This window comes from Oncorhynchus kisutch, linkage group LG3 (assembly GCF_002021735.2).
Source record: "Oncorhynchus kisutch isolate 150728-3 linkage group LG3, Okis_V2, whole genome shotgun sequence".
Taxonomy (NCBI): domain Eukaryota; kingdom Metazoa; phylum Chordata; class Actinopteri; order Salmoniformes; family Salmonidae; genus Oncorhynchus; species Oncorhynchus kisutch.
This window is the reverse complement of record NC_034176.2, coordinates 1,413,632-1,430,340: the sequence shown is the minus strand read 5'-3', so window position 1 is coordinate 1,430,340 and position 16,709 is coordinate 1,413,632. Positions and strand designations below refer to the sequence as shown.

General features: G+C 49.8%; 1 protein-coding gene across 1 annotated transcript in view; it reads left to right on the top strand.

Moving 5' to 3' along the window:
- The first annotated feature begins 486 nt into the window (after nucleotides 1-486).
- Nucleotides 487-16,709, top strand: part of LOC116361744 (G-protein coupled receptor 54-like) — a 37,240-nt gene continuing 21,017 nt past the window's right edge. Inside the window, exons 1-3 of the mRNA XM_031816101.1 lie at nucleotides 487-742; nucleotides 3,671-3,795; nucleotides 11,632-11,767. Coding sequence (XP_031671961.1) covers nucleotides 487-742; nucleotides 3,671-3,795; nucleotides 11,632-11,767 — 517 coding nt within the window. The remainder of the gene's footprint in view (nucleotides 743-3,670; nucleotides 3,796-11,631; nucleotides 11,768-16,709) is intronic.

Sequence of the window (16,709 nt, the reverse complement as noted above, 5' to 3'; positions counted from 1 at the left end):
CCCCCTCCCCTCCCCTCTCTCTACCCCCTCCCCTCTCTTCTCACCACCCCTCTCTTCTCTCTACCTCTGAAGTCAGTGCTGTCTGTCTGTCCATTGCTGTGTCTTTGACAGAGTGCTTTGAACTGAGAGCTGATATTCTACAGATTGACCAGGGTGTGAAGGAGGACACTGGAGCGAATATTGACAATCTCCTGTGTGAGATCTGAACTGGCCGTCGAGTGTCCTCAACATCTTGGTAGGAGTGAGCTAAAAGAGGAATACTCCGAACAGGTGACTCGACCTCTAGCTTTGATACATTATTCTAACCACAGATCAAACAGAAATTCGACATTATTTTCACCTTTATTTACCAGGTTTAGATCAAGTCTCCGTTTGACTGGAGCATGAATTTGAAAAAGATATTATAGAACAAATATTTGAACATCCTTTTTCCACTGTTGCTTATTTTAGATTAGGGCAGCGGACTAGCTGCAGTACTTGTGCATAATGACGGACAGCCCTGTGGAGACCGGTCCCAGCAGCCTCCGTCCCCTGGCCGTAACGGACCTCTCAGGCTTACTGTGTAACCAGTCAGCCTCTCTGGAGGACCAGGATGTCCAGGGACCCCCGGTGCTGGTGGATGCCTGGCTGGTGCCCACCATGTTCAGCCTCATCATGCTGGTCGGCCTGGTGGGGAACTCTCTGGTCATCCACGTTATCACCAGGCACCAGCAGATGAGGACCGTCACCAACTTCTATATAGGTACAGTTCTGTATGTCAACTTTGTTATGTCAACTATGTTATATCAACTCTGTTATGTCAACTCTGTTACGTCAACTCTGTTACGTCAACTCTCTTATGTCAACTCTCTTATGTCAACTCTCTTATGTCAACTCTGTTACATCAACTCTCTTACGTCAACTCTGTTACGTCAACTCTGTTACGTCAACTCTCTTATGTCAACTCTGTTACGTCAACTCTCTTATGTCAACTCTGTTACGTCAACTCTCTTATGTCAACTCTGTTACGTCAACTCTGTTACGTCAACTCTCTTACGTCAACTCTGTTACGTCAACTCTCTTACGTCAACTCTCTTATGTCAACTCTGTTACGTCAACTCTCTTATGTCAACTCTGTTACGTCAACTCTCTTATGTCAACTCTGTTACGTCAACTCTCTTACGTCAACTCTGTTACGTCAACTCTCTTATGTCAACTCTGTTACGTCAACTCTCTTATGTCAACTCTGTTACGTCAACTCTCTTATGTCAACTCTGTTACGTCAACTCTCTTACGTCAACTCTGTTACGTCAACTCTCTTATGTCAACTCTGTTACGTCAACTCTCTTATGTCAACTCTGTTACGTCAACTCTCTTATGTCAACTCTGTTACGTCAACTCTCTTACGTCAACTCTGTTACGTCAACTCTCTTATGTCAACTCTGTTACGTCAACTCTCTTACGTCAACTCTGTTACGTCAACTCTGTTACGTCAACTCTCTTATGTCAACTCTGTTACGTCAACTCTCTTATGTCAACTCTGTTACGTCAACTCTCTTACGTCAACTCTGTTACGTCAACTCTCTTACGTCAACTCTCTTATGTCAACTCTGTTACGTCAACTCTCTTATGTCAACTCTGTTACGTCAACTCTCTTATGTCAACTCTGTTACGTCAACTCTCTTATGTCAACTCTGTTACGTCAACTCTCTTATGTCAACTCTGTTATGTCAACTCTGTGACCATGCTGTTATATCAACCTCTACTACGTGTCTGTACTCGTTGTGCCGTGTTCCTGCAGTGAAACAAAGACATCTTGTTCTTGGTGTGTTGTGTCCCCTTCAACGCTACCCTAACCTCTACCCTCTATCCTCTAAACTCTCTGTCCTGTGTCCCCTTCAACGCTACCCTAACCTCTACCCTCTATCCTCTAAACTCTCTGTCCTGTGTCCCCTTCAACGCTACCCTAACCTCTACCCTCTATCCTCTAAACTCTCTGTCCTGTGTCCCCTTCAACGCTACCATAACCCCTAACCTCTAACCTCTCTGTCCTGTGTCCTGGCTACCCTCTAACCTCTCTGTCCTGTGTCCTGGCTACCCTCTAACCTCTCTGTCCTGTGTCCTGGCTACCCTCTAACCTCTCTGTCCTGTGTCCTGGCTACCCTCTACCCTCTAACCTCTCTGTCCTGTGTTCCTGGCTACCCTCTAACCTCTAACCTCTCTGTCCTGTGTTCCTGGCTACCCTCTACCCTCTAACCTCTCTGTCCTGTGTCCTGGCTACCCTCTAACCTCTAACCTCTCTGTCCTGTGTCCTGGCTACCCTCTAACCTCTAAACTCTCTGTCCTGTGTCCTGACTACCCTCTACCCTCTAACCTCTCTGTCCTGGCCACCCTCTAACCTCTAACCTCTGTCCTGTGTCCTGGCTACCCTCTACCCTCTAACCTCTCTGTCCTGTATTCCTGTCTACCCTCTACCCTCTAACCTCTCTGTCTTGTGTTCCTGGCTAACCTCTAACCTCTCTGTCCTGTGTCCTGGCTACCCTCTAATCTCTAACCTCTCTGTCCTGTGTCCTGGCTACCCTCTACCCTCTAACCTCTCTGTCCTGTGTCCTGGCTACCCTCTACCCTCTAACCTCTCTGTACTGTGTTCCTGGCTACCCTCTACCCTCTAACCTCTCTGTACTGTGTCCTGGCTACCCTCTAACCTCTAACCTCTCTGTCCTGTGTCCTGGCTACCCTCTAACCTCTCTGTACTGTGTCCTGGCTACCCTCTAACCTCTCTGTCCTGTGTCCTGGCTACCCTCTAACCTCTAACCTCTCTGTCCTGTGTCCTGGCTACCCTCTAACCTCTAACCTCTCTGTACTGTGTCCTGGCCACCCTCTAACCTCTAACCTCTCTGTCCTGTGTTCCTGGCCACCCTCTAACCTCTCTGTCCTGTGTTCCTGGCTACCCTTTACCCTCTAACCTCTCTGTCCTGTGTTCCTGGCCACCCTCTAACCTCTAACCTCTCTGTACTGTGTCCTGGCCACCCTCTAACCTCTAACCTCTCTGTCCTGTGTTCCTGGCCACCCTCTAACCTCTCTGTCCTGTGTCCTGGCTACCCTCTAACCTCTAACCTCTCTGTCCTGTGTCCTGGCTACCCTCTAACCTCTAACCTCTCTGTCCTGTGTCCTGGCTACCCTCTACCCTCTAACCTCTCTGTCCTGTGTTCCTGGCCACCCTCTAACCTCTCTGTCCTGTGTCCTGGCTACCCTCTAACCTCTCTGTCCTGTGTTCCTGGCCACCCTCTAACCTCTCTGTCCTGTGTTCCTGGCTACCCTCTAACCTCTCTGTCCTGTGTTCCTGGCCACCCTCTAACCTCTCTGTCCTGTGTTCCTGGCTACCCTCGAACCTCTCTGTCCTGTGTTCCTGGCCACCCTCTAACCTCTAACCTCTCTGTCCTGTGTTCCTGGCCACCCTCTAACCTCTAACCTCTCTGTCCTGGCCACCCTCTAACCTCTCTGTCCTGTGTTCCTGGCCACCCTCTAACCTCTCTGTCCTGTGTTCCTGGCCACCCTCTAATCTCTCTGTCCTGTGTCCTGGCTACCCTCTAACCTCTCTGTCCTGTGTTCCTGGCTACCCTCTAACCTCTCTGTCCTGTGTTCCTGGCTACCCTCTAACCTCTAACCTCTCTGTCCTGTGTTGCTGCAGTGAACCTGGCCACCACAGACATAATGTTCCTGGTGTGTTGTGTTCCCTTCACCGCTACCCTGTACCCTCTGCCGAGCTGGGTGTTCGGAGATCTCATGTGTCGTCTGGTCAGCTACCTACAACAGGTGGGTCACACACACAAACCATAGACTGTCAGCTACCTACAACAGGTGGGTCACACACACAAACCACAGACTGTCAGCTACCTACAACAGGTGGGTCACACACACAAACCACTGCAGTGAACCTGGCCACCACAGACATAATGTTCCTGGTGTGTTGTGTTCCCTTCACCGCTACCCTGTACCCTCTGCCGAGCTGGGTGTTCGGAGATCCCATGTGTCGTCTGGTCAGCTACCTACAACAGGTGGGTCACACACACAAACCATAGACTGTCAGCTACCTACAACAGGTGGGTCACACACACAAACCACAGACTGTCAGCTACCTACAACAGGTGGGTCACACACACAAACCCCAGACTGTCAGCTACCTACAACAGGTGGGTCACACACACAAACCACAGACTGTCAGTTACCTACAACAGGTGGGTCACACACACAAACCCCAGACTGTCAGCTACCTACAACAGGTGGGTCACACACACAAACCACAGACTGTCAGCTACCTACAACAGGTGGGTCACACACACAAACCACAGACTGTCAGCTACCTACAACAGGTGGGTCACACACACAAACCACAGACTGTCAGCTACCTACAACAGGTGGGTCACACACACAAACCACAGACTGTCAGCTACCTACAACAGGTGGGTCACACACAAACCCCAGACTGTCAGCTACCTACAACAGGTGGGTCACACACACAAACCACAGACTGTCAGTTACCTACAACAGGTGGGTCACACACACAAACCCCAGACTGTCAGCTACCTACAACAGGTGGGTCACACACAAACCCCAGACTGTCAGTTACCTACAACAGGTGGGTCACATAAGACAGAGTTGGACTCTGCAGGGTCTGTATCTGTTTTGTCTAAACATAGAAGCTCAAAGGTGATTTTTGTGCTTTTGACTAAATTAAAAATTCAATAGTGATTAATGTGTTCCAGGTGACCTGTATAACTGTGTGTTCCAGATGACCTGTATAACCGTGTGTTCCAGATGACCTGTATACCTGTGTGTTCCAGGTGAACCTGTATAACTGTGTGTTCCAGGTGACCTGTATAACTGTGTGTTCCAGGTGACCTGTATAACTGTGTGTTCCAGGTGACCTGTATAACAGTGTGTTCCAGGTGACCTGTATACCTGTGTGTTCCAGGTGAACCTGTATAACTGTGTGTTCCAGGTGACCTGTATAACTGTGTGTTCCAGGTGACCTGTATAACTGTGTGTTCCAGGTGACCTGTATAACAGTGTGTTCCAGGTGACCTTTATAACTGTGTGTTCCAGGTGACAGGCCAGGCAACCTGTTTATCTGTGTGTTCCAGGTGACAGGCCAGGCAACCTGTTTATCTTTGTGTTCCAGGTGACACGCAGGCAACCTGTTTATCTGTGTGTACCAGGTGACAGCCCAGGTCGACCTGTTTATCTGTGTGTTCCAGGTGACAGCCCAGGTCGACCTGTTTATCTGTGTGTTCCAGGTGACAGCCCAGGTCGACCTGTTTATCTGTGTGTTCCAGGTAACCTGTATAACTGTGTGTTCCAGGTGACAGCCCAGGCGACCTGTTTATCTGTGTGTTCCAGGTAACCTGTATAACTGTGTGTTCCAGGTGACAGCCCAGGCGACCTGTTTATCTGTGTGTACCAGGTGACAGCCCAGGTCGAACTGTTTATCTGTGTGTTCCAGGTGACAGCCCAGGTCGACCTGTTTATCTGTGTGTTCCAGGTGACAGCCCAGGCGACCTGTTTATCTGTGTGTTCCAGGTAACCTGTATAACTGTGTGTTCCAGGTGACAGCCCAGGCGACCTGTTTATCTGTGTGTTCCAGGTGACAGCCCAGGTCGACCTGTTTATCTGTGTGTTCCAGGTGACAGCCCAGGTCGACCTGTTTATCTGTGTGTTCCAGGTGACAGCCCAGGCGACCTGTTTATCTGTGTGTTCCAGGTGACAGCCCAGGCTACCTGTTTATCTGTGTGTTCCAGGTAACCTGTTTATCTGTGTGTTCCAGGTAACCTGTATATCTGTGTGTTCCAAGTGACAGCCCAGGTCGACCTGTATAACTGTGTGTTCCAGGTGATCTGTATAACAGTGTGTTCCAGGTGACCTGTATACCTGTGTGTTCCAGGTGAACCTGTATAACTGTGTGTTCCAGGTGACCTGTATAACTGTGTGTTCCAGGTGACCTGTATAACTGTGTGTTCCAGGTGACCTGTATAACTGTGTGTTCCAGGTGACCTGTATAACTGTGTGTTCCAGGTGACCTGTATAACAGTGTGTTCCAGGTGACCTGTATAACTGTGTGTTCCAGGTGACAGGCCAGGCAACCTGTTTATCTGTGTGTTCCAGGTGACAGGCCAGGCAACCTGTTTATCTTTGTGTTCCAGGTGACACGCAGGCAACCTGTTTATCTGTGTGTACCAGGTGACAGCCCAGGTCGACCTGTTTATCTGTGTGTTCCAGGTGACAGCCCAGGTCGACCTGTTTATCTGTGTGTTCCAGGTGACAGCCCAGGTCGACCTGTTTATCTGTGTGTTCCAGGTAACCTGTATAACTGTGTGTTCCAGGTGACAGCCCAGGCGACCTGTTTATCTGTGTGTTCCAGGTAACCTGTATAACTGTGTGTTCCAGGTGACAGCCCAGGCGACCTGTTTATCTGTGTGTACCAGGTGACAGCCCAGGTCGAACTGTTTATCTGTGTGTTCCAGGTGACAGCCCAGGTCGACCTGTTTATCTGTGTGTTCCAGGTGACAGCCCAGGTCGACCTGTTTATCTGTGTGTTCCAGGTGACAGCCCAGGCGACCTGTTTATCTGTGTGTTCCAGGTGACAGCCCAGGCTACCTGTTTATCTGTGTGTTCCAGGTAACCTGTTTATCTGTGTGTTCCAGGTAACCTGTATATCTGTGTGTTCCAAGTGACAGCCCAGGTCGACCTGTATAACTGTGTGTTCCAGGTGACCTGTATAACTGTGTGTTCCAGGTGATCTGTATAACAGTGTGTTCCAGGTGGCCTGTATACATGTGTGTTCCAGGTGAACCTGTATAACTGTGTGTTCCAGGTGACCTGTATAACTGTGTGTTCCAGGTGACCTGTATAACTGTGTGTTCTAGGTGACAGCCCAGGCGACCTGTTTATCTGTGTGTTCCAGGTGACAGCCCAGGCTACCTGTTTATCTGTGTGTTCCAGGTAACCTGTTTATCTGTGTGTTCCAGGTAACCTGTATATCTGTGTGTTCCAAGTGACAGCCCAGGTCGACCTGTATAACAGTGTGTTCCAGGTGACCTGTATACCTGTGTGTTCCAGGTGAACCTGTATAACTGTGTGTTCCAGGTGACCTGTATAACTGTGTGTTCCAGGTGACCTGTATAACTGTGTGTTCCAGGTGACCTGTATAACTGTGTGTTCCAGGTGACCTGTATAACTGTGTGTTCCAGGTGACCTGTATAACTGTGTGTTCCAGGTGACCTGTATAACAGTGTGTTCCAGGTGACCTGTATACCTGTGTGTTCCAGGTGAACCTGTATAACTGTGTGTTCCAGGTGACCTGTATAACTGTGTGTTCCAGGTGACCTGTATAACTGTGTGTTCCAGGTGACCTGTATAACAGTGTGTTCCAGGTGACCTTTATAACTGTGTGTTCCAGGTGACAGGCCAGGCAACCTGTTTATCTGTGTGTTCCAGGTGACAGGCCAGGCAACCTGTTTATCTTTGTGTTCCAGGTGACACGCAGGCAACCTGTTTATCTGTGTGTACCAGGTGACAGCCCAGGTCGACCTGTTTATCTGTGTGTTCCAGGTGACAGCCCAGGTCGACCTGTTAATCTGTGTGTTCCAGGTGACAGCCCAGGTCGACCTGTTTATCTGTGTGTTCCAGGTAACCTGTATAACTGTGTGTTCCAGGTGACAGCCCAGGCGACCTGTTTATCTGTGTGTTCCAGGTAACCTGTATAACTGTGTGTTCCAGGTGACAGCCCAGGTGACCTGTTTATCTGTGTGTACCAGGTGACAGCCCAGGTCGACCTGTTTATCTGTTTGTTCCAGGTGACAGCCCAGGTCGACCTGTTTATCTGTGTGTTCCAGGTGACAGCCCAGGTCGACCTGTTTATCTGTGTGTTCCAGGTGACAGCCCAGGCGACCTGTTTATCTGTGTGTTCCAGGTGACAGCCCAGGCTACCTGTTTATCTGTGTGTTCCAGGTGACAGCCCAGGCGACCTGTTTATCTGTGTGTTCCAGGTGACAGCCCAGGCTACCTGTTTATCTGTGTGTTCCAGGTAACCTGTTTATCTGTGTGTTCCAGGTAACCTGTTTATCTGTGTGTTCCAGGTAACCTGTATATCTGTGTGTTCCAAGTGACAGCCCAGGTCGACCTGTATAACTGTGTGTTCCAGGTGACCTGTATAACTGTGTGTTCCAGGTGATCTGTATAACAGTGTGTTCCAGGTGACCTGTATAACTGTGTGTTCCAGGTGACCTGTATAACAGTGTGTTCCAGGTGACCTGTATACCTGTGTGTTCCAGGTGAACCTGTATAACTGTGTGTTCCAGGTGACCTGTATAACTGTGTGTTCCAGGTGACCTGTATAACTGTGTGTTCCAGGTGACCTGTATAACAGTGTGTTCCAGGTGACCTGTATAACTGTGTGTTCCAGGTGACAGGCCAGGCAACCTGTTTATCTGTGTGTTCCAGGTGACAGGCCAGGCAACCTGTTTATCTTTGTGTTCCAGGTGACACGCAGGCAACCTGTTTATCTGTGTGTACCAGGTGACAGCCCAGGTTGACCTGTTTATCTGTGTGTTCCAGGTGACAGCCCAGGTCGACCTGTTTATCTGTGTGTTCCAGGTGACAGCCCAGGTCGACCTGTTTATCTGTGTGTTCCAGGTAACCTGTATAACTGTGTGTTCCAGGTGACAGCCCAGGCGACCTGTTTATCTGTGTGTTCCAGGTAACCTGTATAACCGTGTGTTCCAGGTGACAGCCCAGGTGACCTGTTTATCTGTGTGTACCAGGTGACAGCCCAGGTCGACCTGTTTATCTGTGTGTTCCAGGTGACAGCCCAGGTCGACCTGTTTATCTGTGTGTTCCAGGTGACAGCCCAGGCGACCTGTTTATCTGTGTGTTCCAGGTGACAGCCCAGGCTACCTGTTTATCTGTGTGTTCCAGGTAACCTGTTTATCTGTGTGTTCCAGGTAACCTGTTTATCTGTGTGTTCCAGGTAACCTGTATATCTGTGTGTTCCAAGTGACAGCCCAGGTCGACCTGTATAACTGTGTGTTCCAGGTGACCTGTATAACTGTGTGTTCCAGGTGATCTGTATAACAGTGTGTTCCAGGTGACCTGTATACCTGTGTGTTCCAGGTGAACCTGTATAACTGTGTGTTCCAGGTGACCTGTATAACTGTGTGTTCCAGGTGACCTGTATAACTGTGTGTTCTAGGTGACAGCCCAGGCGACCTGTTTATCTGTGTGTTCCAGGTGACAGCCCAGGCTACCTGTTTATCTGTGTGTTCCAGGTAACCTGTTTATCTGTGTGTTCCAGGTAACCTGTATATCTGTGTGTTCCAAGTGACAGCCCAGGTCGACCTGTATAACTGTGTGTTCCAGGTGACCTGTATAACTGTGTGTTCCAGGTGATCTGTATAACAGTGTGTTCCAGGTGACCTGTATACCTGTGTGTTCCAGGTGAACCTGTATAACTGTGTGTTCCAGGTGACCTGTATAACTGTGTGTTCCAGGTGACCTGTATAACTGTGTTCCAGGTGACCTGTATAACTGTGTGTTCCAGGTGCCCTGTATAACTGTGTGTTCCAGGTGACCTGTATAACTGTGTGTTCCAGGTGACCTGTATAACTGTGTGTTCCAGGTGACCTGTATAACTGTGTGTTCCAGGTGACCTGTATAACTGTGTGTTCCAGGTGACCTTTATAACTGTGTGTTCCAGGTGACCTGTATAACTGTGTGTTCCAGGTGACAGGCCAGGCAACCTGTTTATCTGTGTGTACCAGGTGACAGCCCAGGTCGACCTGTTTATCTGTGTGTTCCAGGTGACAGCCCAGGTCGACCTGTTTATCTGTGTGTTCCAGGAGACAGCCCAGGTCGACCTGTTTATCTGTGTGTTCCAGGTGACAGCCCAGGCGACCTGTTTATCTGTGTGTTCCAGGTAACCTGTATAACTGTGTGTTCTAGGTGACAGCCCAGGCGACCTGTTTATCTGTGTGTTCCAGGTGACAGCCCAGGCGACCTGTTTATCTGTGTGTTCCAGGTAACCTGTATAACTGTGTGTTCCAGGTGACAGCCTAGGCGACCTGTTTATCTGTGTGTTCCAGGTGACAGCCCAGGTCGACCTGTTTATCTGTGTGTTCCAGGTGACAGCCCAGGCGACCTGTTTATCTGTGTGTTCCAGGTAACCTGTATAACTGTGTGTTCTAGGTGACAGCCCAGGCGACCTGTTTATCTGTGTGTTCCAGGTGACAGCCCAGGTCGACCTGTTTATCTGTGTGTTCCAGGTGACAGCCCAGGCGACCTGTTTATCTGTGTGTTCCAGGTAACCTGTTTATCTGTGTGTTCCAAGTGACAGCCCAGGTCGACCTGTTTATCTGTGTGTTCCAGGTGACAGCCCAGGTCGACCTGTTTATCTGTGTGTTCCAGGTGACAGCCCAGGCGACCTGTTTATCTGTGTGTTCCAGGTGACAGCCCAGGCTACCTGTTTATCTGTGTGTTCCAGGTAACCTGTATAACTGTCTCAGCCTCCAGTATTTATGCTGCAGTAGTTTATGTGTCGGGGGGCTGGGGTCAGTTTGTTATATCTGGAGTACTTCTCCTGTCCTATTCGGTGTCCTGTGTGAATCTAAGTGTGCGTTCTCTAATTCTCTCCTTCTCTCTTTCTTTCTCTCTCTCGGAGGACCTGAGCCCTAGGACCATGCCCCAGGACTACCTGACATGATGACTCCTTGCTGTCCCCAGTCCACCTGGCCATGCTGCTGTTCCAGTTTCAACTGACCTGAGCCCTAGGACCATGCCCCAGGACTACCTGACATGATGACTCCTTGCTGTCCCCAGTCTACCTGGCCATGCTGCTGCTCCAGTTTCAACTTCCACCTGACTGTGCTGCTGCTCTAGCTTCAACTGTTCTGCCTTATTATTATTCGACCATGCTGGTCATTTATGAACATTGAACATCTTGACCATGTTCTGTTATAATCTCCACCCGGCACAGCCAGAAGAGGACTGGCCACCCCACATAGCCTGGTTCCTCTCTAGGTTTCTTCCTAGGTATTGGCCTTTCTAGGGAGTTTTTCCTAGCCACCGTGCTTCTACACCTGCATTGCTTGCTGTTTGGGGTTTTAGGCTGGGTTTCTGTACAGCACTTTGAGATATCAGCTGATGTACGAAGGGCTATATAAATAAATTTGATTTGATAACTGTGTGTTCCAGGTCGACCTGTTTATCTGTGTGTTCCAGGTGACAGCCCAGGTCAACCTGTTGATCTGTGTGTTCCAGGTGACAGCCCAGGTCGACCTGTTTATCTGTGTGTTCCAGGTGACAGCCCAGGTCGACCTGTTTATCTGTGTGTTCCAGGTGACAGCCCAGGTCGACCTGTTTTTCTGTGTGTTCCAGGTGACAGCCCAGGTCGACCTGTTTATCTGTGTTCCAGGTGACAGCCCAGGTCGACCTGTTTATCTGTGTGTTCCAGGTGACAGCCCAGGTCGACCTGTTTTTCTGTGTGTTCCAGGTGACAGCCCAGGTCGACCTGTTTATCTATGTTCCAGGTGACAGCCCAGGCGACCTGTTTATCTTTGTTCCAGGTGACAGCCCAGGTCGACCTGTTTATCTGTGTTCCAGGTGACAGCCCAGGCGACCTGTATCACTCTGTCTGCTATGAGTGTTGACCGTTGCTATGTGACCGTCTACCCTCTACAGTCCCTACGCCACCGCACCCCTCGCATGGCCGTGACGGTCTCTGTTTCCATCTGGATAGGTACACACACACCACACACACACCACACACACCACACACACACCACACACACCACACACACCACACACACACCACACACACACCACACACACACACACCACACACACCACACACACACCACACACACCACACACACACACACACCACACACACACCACACACACACCACACACACACACCACACACACACCACAAACATACCACACACACACCACACACACACCACACACACACACCACACACACACCACACACACACCACACACACACCACACACACCACATACACACACCACACACACCACACACACACCACACACACACCACACACACACACCACACACACACACCACACACACACCACACACATACCACACACACACCACACACACACCACACACACACCACACACACACCACACACATACCACACACACACCACACACATACCACACACACACCACACACACACACCACACACACACCACACACATACCACACACACACCACACACACACCACACACACACCACACACACACCACACACATACCACACACACACCACACACATACCACACACACACCACACACACACACCACACACACACCACACACACACCACACACATACCACACACACACCACACACATACCACACACATACCACACACACACCACACACACACCACACACACACCACACACACCACACACACACCACACACATACCACACACACACCACACACACACCACACACATACCACACACACACCACACAAACCACGCACACATACCACACACACCACACCACACACACCACACACCAGACACACACCACACACACACACCACACAGACCACACAAATCATGCACACACACCACACACACCACACACACCCCACACACATACCACACAAACCACAAACACACACCACACAAACCACACACACATACCACACACACAAGATGGCGTAGCAGTAAGTCGTCCTGTCGTGTCGTGTCCCTGTATATTTTGTTTATATTTTGTTTATTCTTCGTTTTTTTTACATATTTTTCGTTTTTTACATAGCTATCCCTTTAAAAACATTTTGCTAAACCTAAGCTTCCAAATACGCTGGATCTTCACAACTAGCTATCTAGCTAAACCGCAACCCTGGACCCTGGACGCTTACCCCTGGCTAGCGTTTCCACCCACTTAGCTTGAAGCTAGCCCGGCCTGCGCTACCACCGTAGCATACTCCTGAGCTACAATACCCGGGCCCACGACCGGTCTATCGATGTCACCGCATGAAGAGGAATAAACAGACTCACCCCATCGCGACGTCCCCCAAAGGCTAACTCTCTAGCCCTCGCTATCTCCCTGCTTGCTAATTCGGCCTGCTAACTGCTAGCTTGTCCAGCTCCGGTCCGCTAACTGCTACCTTGTCTAGCCCGGGCCTACAAACTGTTAGCTTGTTAGCACAGGCCTGCTAACCGCCTGAATCGCCGCGTCCCAAACGCCCACCGGACCCATATTTACTTTCTATCTCTTTTGACTTTTAATTTGTTTATACCTTCCGGAAACCTGCCTCACCCAATGTGATACGGAATCGCTATTATTTTTTATTTATTTTTAGAACACACTCAAGAACCTCCAGAAGCTAACCAGCTAACTAGCTACAAGCTATTCAGTCATTGTTCGTTTTTTTAACCTGGATAACACTCGCCAGTCCAGCTTCCCTTCCCCATCCACCGCTGCCCCCTGGACACTGATCTCTTGGCTACATAGCTGATGCACGCTGGACTGTCCATAAATCACGGTACTCCATTCTGCTTGTTTGTTTTATCTGTTGGCCCCGTTGCCTAGTCTACGCCATTTTACCTGCTGTTGTTGTGCTAGCTGATTAGCTCTTGTCTCACCTACTGTTTTAGCTAGCTTTCCCAATTCAACACCTGTGATTACTGTATGCCTCGCTGTATGTCTCTCTCAAATGTCAATATGCCTTGTATACTGTTGTTCAGGTTAGTTATCATTGTTTTAGTTCACAATGGAGCCCCTAGTTCCACTCTTCATACCCCTGATAACTCCTTGGTCCCACCTCCCACACATGCGGTGACCTCACCCATTACTACCAGCATGTCCAGAGATACAACCTCTCTCATCATCACCCAGTGCCTGGGCTTACCTCCGCTGTACCCGCACCCCACCATACCCCTGTCTGCGCATTATGCCCTGAATATATTCTACCATGCCCAGAAACCTGCTCCTCTTATTCTCTGTCCCCAACGCTCTAGGCGACCAGTTTTGATAGCCTTTAGCCGCACCCTCATACTACTCCTTCTCTGTTCCGCGGGTGATGTGGAGGTAAACCCAGGCCCTGCATGTCCCCAGGCACCCTCATTTGTTGACTTCTGTGTTCGAAAAAGCCTTGGTTTCATGCATGTCAACATCAGAAGCCTCCTCCCTAAGTTTGTCTTACTCACTGCTTTAGCACACTCTGCTAACCCTGATGTCCTTGCTGTGTCTGAATCCTGGCTCAGGAAGGCCACCAAAAATTCAGAGATTTCCATACCCAACTATAACATCTTCCGTCAAGATAGAACTGCCAAAGGGGGAGGAGTTGCAGTTTACTGCAGAGATGGCCTGCAAAGTAATGTCATACTTTCCAGGTCCATACCCAAACAGTTCGAACTACTAATTTTGAAAATTACTCTCTCCAGAAATAAGTCTCTCACGGTTGCCGCCTGCTACCGACCCCCCTCAGCTCCCAGCTGTGCCCTGGACACCATTTGTGAATTGATCGCCCCCCATCTAGCTTCAGAGTTTGTTCTGTTAGGTGACCTAAACTGGGATATGCTTAACACCCCGCCAGTCCTACAATCTAAGCTAGATGCCCTCAATCTCACACAAATCATCAAGGAACCCACCAGGTACAACCCTAACTCTGTAAACAAGGGCACCCTCATAGACGTCATCCTGACCAACTGGCCCTCCAAATACACCTCCGCTGTCTTCAACCAGGATCTCAGCGATCACTGCCTCATTGCCTGTATCCGCTACGGAGCCGCAGTCAAACGACCACCCCTCATCACTGTCAAACGCTCCCTAAAACACTTCTGTGAGCAGGCCTTTCTAATCGACCTGGCCCGGGTATCCTGGAAGGACATTGACCTCATCCCGTCAGTTGAGGATGCCTGGTCATTCTTTAAAAGTAACTTCCTCACCATTTTAGATAAGCATGCTCCGTTCAAAAAATGCAGAACTAAGAACAGATACAGCCCTTGGTTCACCCCAGACCTGACTGCCCTCGACCAGCACAAAAACATCCTGTGGCGGACTGCAATAGCATCGAATAGTCCCCGTGATATGCAACTGTTCAGGGAAGTCCGGAACCAATACACGCAGTCAGTCAGGAAAGCTAAGGCCAGCTTCTTCAGGCAGAAGTTTGCATCATGTAGCTCCAACTCCAAAAAGTTCTGGGACACTGTGAAGTCCATGGAGAACAAGAGCACCTCCTCCCAGCTGCCCACTGCACTGAGGCTAGGTAACACGGTCACCACTGATAAATCCATGATTATCGAAAACTTCAATAAGCATTTCTCAACGGCTGGCCATGCCTTCCGCCTGGCTACTTCAACCTCGGCCAACAGCTCCGCCCCCCCCGCAGCTCCTCGCCCAAGCCTCTCCAGGTTCTCCTTTACCCAAATCCAGATAGCAGATGTTCTGAAAGAGCTGCAAAACCTGGACCCGTACAAATCAGCTGGGCTTGACAATCTGGACCCTCTATTTCTGAAACTATCTGCCACCATTGTCGCAACCCCTATTACCAGCCTGTTCAACCTCTCTTTCATCTCGTCTGAGATCCCCAAGGATTGGAAAGCTGCCGCAGTCATCCCCCTCTTCAAAGGGGGAGACACCCTGGACCCAAACTGTTACAGACCTATATCCATCCTGCCCTGCCTATCTAAGGTCTTCGAAAGCCAAGTCAACAAACAGGTCACTGACCATCTCGAATCCCACCGTACCTTCTCCGCTGTGCAATCTGGTTTCCGAGCCGGTCATGGGTGCACCTCAGCCACACTCAAGGTACTAAACGACATCATAACCGCCATCGATAAAAGACAGTACTGTGCAGCCGTCTTCATCGACCTCGCCAAGGCTTTCGACTCTGTCAATCACCATATTCTTATCGGCAGACTCAGTAGCCTCGGTTTTTCGGATGACTGCCTTGCCTGGTTCACCAATTACTTTGCAGACAGAGTTCAGTGTGTCAAATCGGAGGGCATGCTGTCCGGTCCTCTGGCAGTCTCTATGGGGGTGCCACAGGGTTCAATTCTCGGGCCGACTCTTTTCTCTGTGTATATCAATGATGTTGCTCTTGCTGCGGGCGATTCCCTGATCCACCTCTACGCAGACGACACCATTCTATATACTTTCGGCCAGTCTTTGGACACTGTGCTATCTAACCTCCAAACAAGCTTCAATGCCATACAACACTCCTTCCGTGGCCTCCAACTGCTCTTAAACGCTAGTAAAACCAAATGCATGCTTTTCAACCGGTCGCTGCCTGCACCTGCATGCCCGACTAGCATCACCACCCTGGATGGTTCCGACCTAGAATATGTGGACGTCTATAAGTACCTAGGTGTCTGGCTAGACTGCAAACTCTCCTTCCAGACTCATATCAAACATCTCCAATCGAAAATCAAATCAAGAGTCGGCTTTCTATTCCGCAACAAAGCCTCCTTCACTCAAGCCGCCAAGCTTACCCTAGTAAAACTGACTATCCTACCGATCCTCGACTTCGGCGATGTCATCTACAAAATGGCTTCCAACACTCTACTCAGCAAACTGGATGCAGTCTATCACAGTGCCATCCGTTTTGTCACTAAAGCACCTTATACTACCCACCACTGCGACTTGTATGCTCTAGTCGGCTGGCCCTCGCTACATATTCGTCGCCAGA